The 12,364-nt window shown below is 40.2% G+C and overlaps 1 protein-coding gene across 2 annotated transcripts in view; it reads left to right on the top strand.

The window, feature by feature from the left end:
• Positions 1 to 12,333, top strand: part of PITPNA (phosphatidylinositol transfer protein alpha) — a 26,581-nt gene extending 14,248 nt beyond the window's left edge. For both annotated transcript variants that reach the window (XM_054847617.1, XM_054847618.1), the window contains exons 5-11: positions 2,691 to 2,765; positions 3,144 to 3,227; positions 4,600 to 4,677; positions 5,568 to 5,678; positions 7,301 to 7,423; positions 8,153 to 8,222; positions 9,564 to 12,333. In XM_054847617.1, the coding sequence (XP_054703592.1) occupies positions 2,691 to 2,765; positions 3,144 to 3,227; positions 4,600 to 4,677; positions 5,568 to 5,678; positions 7,301 to 7,423; positions 8,153 to 8,200 (519 nt within the window). In that variant the 3' untranslated portion in view covers positions 8,201 to 8,222; positions 9,564 to 12,333. The remainder of the gene's footprint in view (positions 1 to 2,690; positions 2,766 to 3,143; positions 3,228 to 4,599; positions 4,678 to 5,567; positions 5,679 to 7,300; positions 7,424 to 8,152; positions 8,223 to 9,563) is intronic.
• Positions 12,334 to 12,364: the final 31 nt, after the last annotated feature.

Here is a 12,364-nt window from a genome sequence, read left to right on the forward strand (position 1 = left end):
GTGCATCATGCTAAGCTTTTTTTTAATTATATGAGATTATCCTTCTTACGTTTCCCTGTATCTCCTCTGAAAAGCTCAATTATTACTTTAATACGCATATTATATACCATTATCAAAGAACTACTGAAGGTTGAGGGAATTTAAATGCCTAGCTTATAACTTCCTGCAATTCTGCACGCTTGTTTGTGCTGTAATATGTTGGTTTTGTGTACATTGAATGGAAGCCTTGCTTTCCTCCTTTGAGAGTGTGAACTGTAAATGAGATTGTCGTTGTATGCATTTACAACTTCTGCAGTAAAAATGAAGTGAGAATTGCCTAATAGTTATAACTGTGGGCTGGTGCCAAGGAGAACAGTGTTCTTGGTTCTTTTCTGCAGTCCGACTTAAATATTAATGTTGCTTAAATGTTTTTAGAAAAGCAATTTGATGTGTGTTCTGCTCTTCTGGGTGTCAGCATGAGATGCCTGTGGCCAAATGTCAAGAAATTGAGAAGTTATAACTGCAGCTGAAATGTGTAGGAGTTGGTGCTGTAACGCCTCAAGTGCAGGCCATAATTTGTAGCAAGCAGAGCATCTAAGTTTTAATGGACATTTCTAAAGAGATTAATTTGTTTGCTTTACAAATGAGGAGTCTTCCCTACAGAGAAGAAATTAGGAAGGTGAAGGGACCTGTTTTAAGGCAGCTGCATAGTCATGGTGCGTAGTCATGGAAAAGCAGTTTGTCATGGGAAGGTGGGAAGGCTCTGGTTTATAATTACTGCTGGTTTATTCAGTATTTTGTGTGGACTAGCAGGAAAAAAACTTCTCGCAGAAATAATGACGTGTTCATTGAGATGAAATTCAGCCTGTTAAAAATTAGCCTCAGTTCTGCTTGCTTGTTCTCTCCCTCCACCCCAACATGTCAGTCTAAATAATTGGTCTTCTGTAAATTGCTGTAAAAAGCAATTCTCAAATTGTTAGGGGTTTAGAGCAGTCCAAGACCCAGCAGTAGGCAATTAAAGTAGCTGGATGTGCATGATAGGTGCTAAGGGATGGTACTGTCTAAAGGGTGTTGGGTTGGAAACTCATGAATTGTAATAGTACCTTCAAAACAAAATTGCTTCTTAGTAAAGCCCTCATGTTAAACTTCTGAACAAGCCAGCAAAGTTCAACCTTAGCTTCAGATATCCTTGTTCTTAGAGTAGAATTGCTAACATTCTCTGATGGCTCAGGTAGGACAGATGCTGACTGTTACAGGATCTTTAATTGCTTTTCTGTGTTGAATAATTGAGCCTTACTACCCAGGGAATTTAGTTACCATGAGCAGTAGAGATGTAGAGGGTCTGGTTACTGCATGGAGGAGTGATGAGGTCTGCACTGGCCTGAAATCCAGCATGTGTTTGCTTTGGAACTATGGAGAGGTTTCTTATCTGCAAGCTGAGAAAGGATTGGTAAAATGCCGTCAGCTGAACATACTTATTCCATCTTCTCATCCAGCTGGCTGGAGTCCAGAGAGCAGAAGTGGCAGTACATAATTAATTGCTGCTCCTCTGGGTTTCTCCAAGTCTGAGAATTTCCAGAGGAGAAGGGGGTGAAATTAGCTGGTTTTTATCGACTTCTAGGGTTTTTCCCTCAGTAGTATTAGCAGCCCCTGGGAAGCTGAAGTTGTCCTTGTTTTGTTGATAGGGGGAGGAGGGCGATGGTTGCTGTACATTCTTTTTTCACTAAAGTACTGTATCTCTTTCTTTTCATGTGTTGATTTCTTGGACCAGTTATTACAGTAAGTATTGTTTTTACTGATGATCTATGGTAGCATGTGTAATGTCTGAAATGAAGCATTCTGGGTATAAGAAGCTCTTTAGCCTCAGCTAAAGGCACTTTAGCTTTTGCCATTCTTACAATGTAGATTATCATGTAGATTAAACCCCCTTACCAACTGTGGCATATCCACAAACACTTTGTAACTAGGGACAGAGATCTTCACTGCAGCAATGCTCAGCTTTACAAATGGGAATGTACTATTGCCTAGATAAACTGATTAAAGGAAAGATAGCTCATACCATTATGTCCCTTTGAGTAATCTGTCTCCTGAATTTGATATTTCCTTTTACATGCTGAGTGTTTCACTGGCTTGTGCTTTTGTTTCTACTCCCTTGAGGGAGGATAGGGTTACCTTTGGAAGTCCTTTCCTACTCACAGTAATAATAAGAAATGGAAAGTTTTTTGCTTACTTGGCAGAGCTGTGCTTCTTGTCCCTTCCCTTTCCAGTGTCAAAAGCTCTCAACACATCAGTTTAATATTGTTGTTCGTTCGAAGAGTTGCATCCAAATATGTACTCAGTGCTAGATCAATAATTTCTTTGAAAAGACAATTTCTGCCTAGTTAACTTATGTTATCCCTTCTAAACTCTAAATAGAGTGGCAGATATTGTCCTTTACAGAAAAAGCTATTTATAAACTCCAAATGTTTCACTGAAACAATGACGCTTATGTTTTTTCAGTGAACAGCTTGTGGTTTATTTGATCTTACGTGTTTAGTGATCAAACAATTTTTCTAAATGCAATGGTATGTTTACCGATAATTCTAAAGTTCCCTAAGTCAAACCCCAATCACGTTACAATTCTTTGAGTTGACTTCCCTACTGCTTACCTAGTTAATAAGAACTAGGGTTATATATCCAAAGAATAACAAGCAGCTTTGTTTTGATGACAGAATGAGTATATGAAGGATGACTTCCTGATCAAAATTGAAACCTGGCATAAATCAGATCTTGGAACACAAGAGAACGTAAGTACTTATGTTGTGTATTTTACTCATCCCTTTAATGTCACAATGCTGCTTTCCGTGCTAGATTAGAGAATTGCTGTGTGGAACTGTGTATTCACTGTGTTCCTGGATTTGAAATGCTTATCGCACTAGTAGGCAGAGACTCCCTCCTGTTGGCTTCTCATACATGCTGAATAAAATTTTCCCCCAAACACTTGTTCTGTGTGAGCACCCTTGCTTCTTTAGAAGATCTTGTATTGTGTATTTACAATGGTGTGTCCTCTCAGTATGTGGAAGGGGAACACTAGGTGTCTGCATCTCCATCTGGTTTTTTACGATCTTAGAATTGGAGTGTTCTGTAGTTGAATCAGTTATGTTAGTCTTGTACTTTCACTGCAGGTTCATAAACTGGAGCCCGATGTGTGGAAGAATGTAGAAGCTATTTATATAGACATTGCTGACCGGAGTCAAGTACTTCCCAAGGTATGGTAGGTGGGTAAGAGCTCCCTAGTGTGGGAGGCCTTGTGCTAAAAGAGGGATAATGTACAAACTGTGTTCCCAGGGATGGTTACAGGTAACAGGACAAATGAGAGGATGGAAAGAGGAGGAAGGGCATTCCTTGAAAGTGTTTAAGCAAGCTAGAGGAAGAGCTCTTTAAAAAGCTATGTCAATACTGTCTGTAAAATGTGTTGCTTAGCCTTACAGTGTGTGTAACTGTGTGTGTATATATATGTATGTGTATCAGCCCTGTAGCTGATTATAATGCTTGAATAACAAGAAATGGCACTGCCCTTTCCATACAGAATCTTTTTTAAGCTGCCTCCTTTTTGAAACTGACCCATGGCTTCACAAGTGTGTCTTGAAATCATGTAGCTAATACTTTGTTCTAAGTATCACTACAGTTACTGTAAGAAACTAAGGGATATTTCTGTACTGTACTGGAAAAAAATCCCCAACCTTATGAAAATGGAATGTTGTTTGAGTTTCCCCACTTAAATATTTCTGATGCCATTCAAATATGGCTAATTCACCTGTTCTCAAACTTGGTCTTGGATATTAAACCAGAACTAATGCTTATTTTAGCTTTTCTTTCTGATAAAGATGAATTGGTAGAACATGAGTAGCATCTGATTCTGATGGGGCGGGCAGGTATTAAGCTGTGTCTGCAAATACAAACTATTCTGAATTAAATGCTGCCAGAGAGGAAGGGGAATTTATCTGGGGCAGAAGACTCCTGAAGAAGATGCTACCAGTTGATCACTTTTGGCAGTAAACTGATGATGATTTGGGTTTGTCTTCATTTTAATTCAATTGGGGGTAGGAGTACAGTACACACCCTCGTCTTAATCCAACATGCAGGAAGGGAATGCTGCAAATCAATAGGGGCATAACTGATGCCTCTTTCTTTTTGGTGGTACTGTGAGTTTGACGGTACTTTTCTTCTAGTGTGTGATATGTGAGCATCATACTGATACAGTGCTGTGAAAAATACCACAGGTCCAGTGAGCATAGCTATTTTCTGCAGCAGCAGTGTGTAGCTCCCAAAGAACAAGTGGTTACAGGAAACCTGTCATGAGGGTTTACAGATCTTCTGATAGTCTTACCCCAAAGGAGTCCTTACAAAGGTCATATCAGCTTGTTACCACTTCTTCACATAGGTCTAGGACACAGCACAGGGGGGAGAAATATGTTTCCTTGAAGAGTGCTCGACCTAATGTTGAAGTCTGAAAACAGTAGCTCTTGAGAAGGCAGTTAGAGGTTAGTCTTTGCCCACCAGAAAAATAAATCCTTTGTGACAGTGAGCAGCTGGGTAACTAGGATAGTTTGTGTTTAATCTTGCGCATCTATCCAATAGGATTACAAGGCAGAAGAAGACCCAGCAAAATTTAAATCTGCCAAGACTGGACGTGGACCTCTGGGTCCCAACTGGAAGGTGTGTATTGCATGAGTTCAGATACTGGGGCTTGGAGCCACAGATGTGTCTGTAAAACATTGGATTCGCTTCTGTAGAAGAAAACGCAGAACTCGGTTGGTGATCTGTTCTGAAGTTAAAGGAAATGGAAGAGTTCAGTACAAATAAAATGAGTTCCAAGAAATTGCCAGCCCAAGGGTTCACCCAAGAGAATTCAAGGACGAAATAGCTGAGTTATGAGAAGCAGTGTTTAACCTTTCACTTAAATCTTTGGAATCTGGAGACTCTACAAGTGCAAATATGATACCAGTCTTTAAAAGGGACCCTGAATGGGATCTGGGGAGCTATGGGTGTGCAAGTCTGATCTCTAGCAGGCAAACTTAGTAGAAGCTGGGGTTGATATGATCCACTTAGGAAGAGTGGATATGGCTCCTGTAAAAGGAAGTAGGAAAGTCCATCTTATGAACTTTGTGAAGCTTTCTTTAGGGCTTGATAATTATGTGGATGACTCAGCTGATGTAACCTAATTCCAGAAGGTTTTAGATAGGGACTTTGTCAAAAGACTTTTAAGGAAACTAAGTAGCCATAGCACAGCAGTGAAGATACTGAAAGACATAAATTTAATGGAAGAAAAAATGGAGAACAGAGGAGAGGAAGGAATGGTCCATCCTCAAAATGACGGGAAGGCCATCTGTGGAGGAAACTAGTGTATATTTTCATCATGCTCTTACATACCATGGAAAAGGGGTCAGAAAATATGTGACAAAACTTGTTGATAAAAAATAGGCAAGGCGTAAGGATGCGAGATGATTGTGAGGAACTGTGGAAAGACTTCATAGTTATGACTGAAAGCTGCTTTCCTGGAGACATTTGACCTGAGTCCTGTTGTGACTATCTTTGTGTCTTTGCAGAAGGAGCTGGGGAAGCAGACAGATTGTCCGTACATGTGTGCTTACAAACTGGTAACAGTCAAGTTCAAGTGGTGGGGTCTGCAAAATAAAGTTGAGAACTTTATACAGAAGGTAAGTGAGCTCTTTGATGGGGAGAAATGTGGAAATGAGGCGTATTTCATCTCCCATCTGCTTTAGCACCTCAGCTTCTTCTAGTAGTGTATCCTGCCTGGAGATATTAACTTGAAACCCAGTCATGTCACCTCAGGCAATATAGTACTGCAGTCCGTTTAAGTTGGATTCAGTTTGCTGCTAATCCAAGGGCAGGGCTGGCTGATTGTTCTGTGAATTGGCTATTGAACCGTTTTCACTCTAATGTATGAAGGTAAACTGGCTGTTTTGCCTTGTTTAATAGATCAGCCTGAGAATTGCCGTCATTTGGTAGTTGATTTGTGAATGAGATGATGCGTATATACTAGGGTTATTTATGTCAGGGGCAAGACATGTTTTTGTGGGGAGATAGCTACAGTTACCTGATCCTAATCAGCTGAAGATCTTTCTGGCAAGTCCTAGAGCTCTCTTCATGTTTTCTTCTCCCAGTCCGCTGCTTGAAAAACCTGTGTTAAAAAATAAGTAGATGGTGGGAAACTCCACTAACTTAAAACATGAGTAATTGGTATCCTGAAAATAGTTTTTTCTGTGGCAGAGTTCTTAAGCCATGAACCGCAGAAGGATGCTAGACCTGGAAATTGGTACGTGCAATTTTCCAGGCAATGCCACGTTCATAAAATGCCTATGACTTCAGATCATGGAGACTTCTCGGTGATTAATATTGATAAACTATGACTCTGCTTCTGCAAAAGCAATTCTCTGGTGATACAATCTAAAGAGAACTCTAAGGGGGAATGACCATGCTGCTACAGGACTTCAAATACCTGTAACAAAAGCCTTGAACAAAGCAGTGTCTTGAATCCCTTTCTGAGTGTCTCTTCAGCTGCACTTTTGCGTCAAAGTAGTTGAGCTGCTTTTGATGAGAGCAAGTTATCAGATGTAAAACCATAATTGGTAGAACTGAAGTGTCCTTCCTTAATGGGAACTTTCCAGGAGGCATTGTATACCCCTGTCTAATATAATGATTTTGTCTAACTTGTCTCCTATAAAATGGAAATAAATTGCTCCCAACTTGAAGTAGCTTGTGCACATTAGTTACTGCTGCTGAAAGGTTTTCAGCTGTGGAAAACAAGTTTAGGCTTTTTTTAGGTCACTGAAAAAGAAAAAAAGCAAGGTAGGTGCATGTCAGTCCTTTACACTTGCTAACCTCTGGTTTTTAGCAAGTCAAGGATTATTTTAAAAATACTTTTATTCTGTTTCTGCTTTTTTTCTGCACCTTCAGGCCAACTATTGTGCTCTAAGTAAACCCAACCTGGAGCGCTTTATTCAGTCAGAACAATACTGTCAAATCAAAGGAAATTACTAAAGCATTCAGTAATTTTTTCAAGGCGCTGTGCAGGCTGCTGTCTAGGCATAAAAAAAAAAAAGCATTTCTCTGGAGATTCAAGGCTCTAAATATTCTGTTAAAAGAATAAAAATTAGCTAGCTTCAGTTTCCAATTGTGGCACCTGTATAGAAAGGTGGGTGAGGGAGCTGGTTCTTCAGTGTATGCATCTCTGAAAATTGTTATGATCCAGTTAGATTCATATTAATTGCCCTATGAGTAAGCTCGCTTGTATGTTTTATTCCTCCTTCTTTTACAGCAAGAAAAGCGTCTCTTCACAAACTTCCATCGGCAGCTCTTTTGCTGGCTTGATAAGTGGGTTGATCTGACTATGGAGGACATTCGTAGGATGGAGGAGGAGACCAAGAGACAGCTGGATGAGGTCAGTGGAAAAGCAGGGCAGGTGTGGGTTGTGTGAGAAACTGTTTCCATCCAGTACAGTAGAGAGAGGAAAGACTGCTGCATTGTCATAGTGCAGTGTGTATTGTCCTCCTGCTATTTAGGTTTGAATGATTTGCTATGACCCCATTGTGCTGGCATCTCCTTCTAATCATTATGGGCTTCTCCTCCTGTTTGTTGTTGAGCCAATAAATGTTTTGAACCACAGGTAATGAGGGTATGAGTGGCAGTGATTTGTTTACCGCTTTAATATCTTCTGTTAACTTTTACCCAAAGCTGAATGGTTATTTTTGTCCTTGTTAGTTTCCAAAAACCAGTTCAGTGAAATGATTTTTAGCTCTCAGTATTATAAGCAGGTAGTGTGGGTATGTAATGGTGTTCTTACTGTGAGAAACATGAATTTGGTAATAATGAGTACATTGTTTCATGATTTGTGTCCTGCACTGCACCCTTCTCTTCCTTCATGCCTCAGCATATTTCATTATAATTTTTGCGTACACTCTGCCCTTTGGATAATGATTCCAGCTCCGCAGCAGACCTGCAGCTTAACCAAAAATGGCGCCTGCGTGTGCATATTCACAAACACTAATTTGAGATGCTCAGATATAATTAGTGCCTTACATAAAGGAGGTAGCTTAAAATGTTCCATACCAATAAGTTTTGAGATAACATCATGTGAAAATCAGTACTTGAATTGTGTTTTCTCTTTCAGATGAGAGAAAAAGATCCAGTGAAAGGAATGACGGCTGCAGATGACTAACGTGACTTCTCCCTTGTGCACTGTAGGTATCAAGAGAGTTTGACAAAACTCTGTATTGCTCTGTTTAGGAGAAAAAATAAATTTGATTAAGAAATTATCCTATTTATAGCTTTTGGCAGGCAAATCTGTGGTATTAATTGTTTATATAGTGAACCTGTTTCACTGACAGGTTGACAAGTGAGTTTACTGTCTTGTTTCATAACTATTCTAAAGAAATGTTTGAGTGAAAAGTGTAAGAAAAATGCATTTGGAACATTTTGTAGACTTTTTACTGCTATTCTTATTTCTGTAATGCATGCATTACTTTCCATGACTTGCAGAGTAACTTTTGTCAGTCCCAAAAGAATAAGTTGGACCTGCAAATACTTAGAATACTCCTGAAAATTGAAAATTCCTTGTAAATACATTTGGAATGCATTTCTCGCATGGTTTATTAACAGTATTTACTAATGGGCCAAGGCCTGGAGCAACACTTGCACACTGCAGAAGAAACAGCAATGATAATTTTAAAGCTTTTGACTTGTTTTTCATCTATTTCATTATAAGTATGCTAACTTGGCAGGGGAAGGGCTATCATACTGGAAAGCATATATGAATTTGCCTTTGTTGGCCAAATCCCTAGGCTGTATCCTAGACAGCATGCTGGATGATAACGTGTAAGCAGTGCTGAGAATGTTGAACCTTATTCCATTAAATTGTGTAATCAATTTGGGGTTTGGTTTTGGTGAATTTGTCTTGGACACTGTACAAATATATGGTATGGTATTAGGGAAGTAAGAAGGTGAGGAGAAAGAAGAGATTGTACATTTACGTAGAGAAGTTCAGGTTATTAGCCACAACTTTTCTAGGGCTGTAAACTGCCATCCTAGCTATCCTTGGAAAGAGTGGGGTGGGGCAGAACCATAGCCCTATCAAGGACTGACTACCTCTGCTTGTCCTCTGTTATCTGCTGGTTGTTTGGTAGTAAGTGGGGAACACAAGGTGAGGGAGTGTCTGAAGGGGTGTCTTCTGATAGATATATTTTAATTTTTTTAATGCAACTTATAGCAACTTAAACCTTTTTCATTTCATCTTCATTCAGATTTACTCTAGCTCTTAGAGAAATGAGTTGGTCTTCTCAATTGTATTGTAGCCTTTGGACTTAGATTGTTCAAACAACAGACAGAAACTGCAATTTATAGACTCTGTTGAAATTCCGCTCTGGATTAGTGCTGAAATTTAATGGTGCTGTGGTGTGTTGTCATTGTCTGCACTGATAACAGTGTGTCTCACATTCGCTTTCTGAAGGTTCAGTCTGACACTTTTGGCACACTGCTCTGCCAAAGTCGTTCTAAAATGTTTTCCTGTTGTCTCTTTATTTTAGTTTGCAAGACAGTCATCAGGAAGGCCTGGGGAATCCACACTCTTGACTGACGGACCATCTCTGGATCAAGCCTTTCTATATCCAATCGGCAGGCGATTTTAAATCTCCCATAGCTAATTCTAGATGCCCCTTAATATTGTGAGCAAATAGACCGTCTGGTACTAAGCACTCCAATGTTAGCACGTATATGAAGGAGGTAGCTCCTTGGAGACGTGTGACTAGAGATCGCTGTATTTACGACTCCTCCCTCCTTTTTTTTCATTGTGTTCAGACCAATTTCCATGTGGCCCTGTTTGATTTCCAAGTGACATTTTTAGCTAAAATAGTCTTGTGATGTGGTGACTTAGATTTTTTTTTTTCTTTATTTTTTTTCCAAGTGGGATAAACTGCCACCTTTGTTCCTCCCCAGCCCTTCACCATTCTTTGTCTGTTTGGAGAGGGAAACTGTCAGTATTTTAGAGTGCAAAACTATTCCACAAAATGCTATGCTCTGACCCTTGCTCCCAGGGTAAAAAATTTAATGGCTTGTAATCTGAATACATAATCAGGAGTAACCAGATATAGTTCTTGGTCTGCGATGAATTGTGATACATGGCTTCTGCACAGCATTACTTTGTTCTGTCTTAGCACACATGAATTAAAGACTGCACAGAAGCTGCATTTGGTGTCCCCATGCTAGAGCCTTCAGCACATAACTGTTGAGTTTCAATTTAGTGGTACATGGTCCCTTTGGCCCATGTAGCTATGTTGTCCTTCAGCTGTGTGTGTCAGTCTTACAAAATCATTATGAAAAGTTGCTTGACATATATTGCAACTTCCTGGTTCTTTATTTACTAAGACTTCCCGTAACTTACAAAGCTATTTTGACTAATAATAATGTGATTTTTCCCTGGATAAATTGGAATGTAGCAAAAGCCGGCGTACAAGTAAAGTATTGGTATCTGATTACATCCAGGTGCCTGGGTTGGTGGTTCTGCTCAGCAATAATATTCTCCCCATTGCAAGACTGACTAAAATATCTCCTTTTGTGCTATAAAAAAGCAACTTAAAAAGACCTGCAGTTGTTTTCCAGGATACCTGTCAGTTACTATAAATCACAAAGGATACTGTTAAACAATGTTATTTAATGAACTCAAATACTTACTGTAACTATCCTTATGTTGATATCAGCTTTAGACAATCAAATAAGCAGAACAGAATCAAAGAAATGCTGCTTTATTAAATACATATGAGAAAAAACCAATTTCTTTGCTTATACCTAAGGCCCAATGTTTGATTTTTCTTTTTTTTTTTTTTCCCCTCCTAGTAGTAATCACTTTATTTTTCACTTCTGTATTTGGCGGCACTAATGTGAAATACTGAATGCCAAACACAGTTGTGGGTGTATCACCACTTTTGAGGAGTCTTCTTGGCATTCTGTAATACATCTGACTCCTTCAGCCCTTCACATTCCTGCAAGCAGGAGATCCTGAAACGATCCCGTGCTGCGCGGAACAAGTATGCGCTGGGATCAGAACTGTTTTCAGTGTGAGGGAGGACAAGGCATGCTCTGGAGGGAAAGGATGGCGTTTGGTTTCTGGGGAGGGGGCAGTTTATCCCTTTACTTTTAGTTTGTTATTTTGCCTTACTCATGTCTAAGTGCAATAAGCTCTGAATTGTACCAGTAACTCTGGCAGGCTCTTCTCAGTGACCTCAGACGGTTTTGTGGGGTGGGGGTGGGGTTTGAGGGATTTTTAGCAATCTCACCAGGCAGAAGTAAAACAAATTTATTGTAAAATAGGTGAATAAACTAAATTTTAATCTGTGAGGCTATTTGGGACCAGGATGTTTCGTGGCATCTTCTATAGCTCTTCAAGAAGTGTTATAGGAGTGTAGGCCCCAGTTATAGTTCTTTCAGTTTACTGTATTTTTAACTGAGAATTTATGCACTGACTTCTGTTCATGTTTGTCGGTCATGTTTTGAGGGATTCTTACACTTGAGGACAACCTGAGAACACACATAGCACACTTGTTCTTTCAATTTGTGTTACCCAAGAGGTTTTCTATCTGATGACACTAATCTCTGTGGAAGCAGATTGTAACATTCCACCATGCAATCCTTTTTTGATCCTCTGATTTCAGAGTAAGAGCTTTTACACAAAGCTTTCCTGATTAGTGGAAAAACTGGGAAAACAAACACAGGAACTCCAGCCTGAGTACTCCCCTTGCCCCTTGCTTTCTTTCCTTCCAATTTAATCCAAAGTGAAAGCATCCCTCAGCCTTGGAATAGACAAATCCTACAAAGACCTTTTCAGTCTTGATGCTTGGTTCCTGCTAGTGAGCACAGCAAAGAGATACGTGCTGTATCTTTCATCAGCTTTGGCAAGAGCCCCTCAACCTGCTGGCTCCCGGAGGGGTTATCGCTGGGCTGTTTGTCTGTTCTAGGGCGATGGTTGTGCTGTGACCCCGTCTCCGATCCTCGCTGGGTGGGTTTTGGGGGGCTGGAGGCAGGTACCTCGCCGCAGCCTGGGTCAGGCTGGTTTGCTGGCAGGGCCGCTTGTCCCCCTGCCCCCTCCCCTCCCCCACTGCACCTCTCTGGGTTCATCCCCGCTGGGCCTCCCCGACACGTTCTGATCGGTTCATCGTGCTCTTTCCTTTGGCAACACACACTTTGTAGAATGGGTTAGATTATCTCGTTGTTTCTTTAAATGTGAGTTTGTGCCTTTTTTGTCTCCTAAATCTTCCAATACAGGCATATTGGAAACGAAATCTAATAAAATACTAGACAGAGCTTTACGCCTCCGCCTCTTTTGTTTTGGGGT

This window comes from Grus americana, chromosome 19 (genome assembly GCF_028858705.1).
Source record: "Grus americana isolate bGruAme1 chromosome 19, bGruAme1.mat, whole genome shotgun sequence".
In the NCBI taxonomy this organism is placed as follows: domain Eukaryota; kingdom Metazoa; phylum Chordata; class Aves; order Gruiformes; family Gruidae; genus Grus; species Grus americana.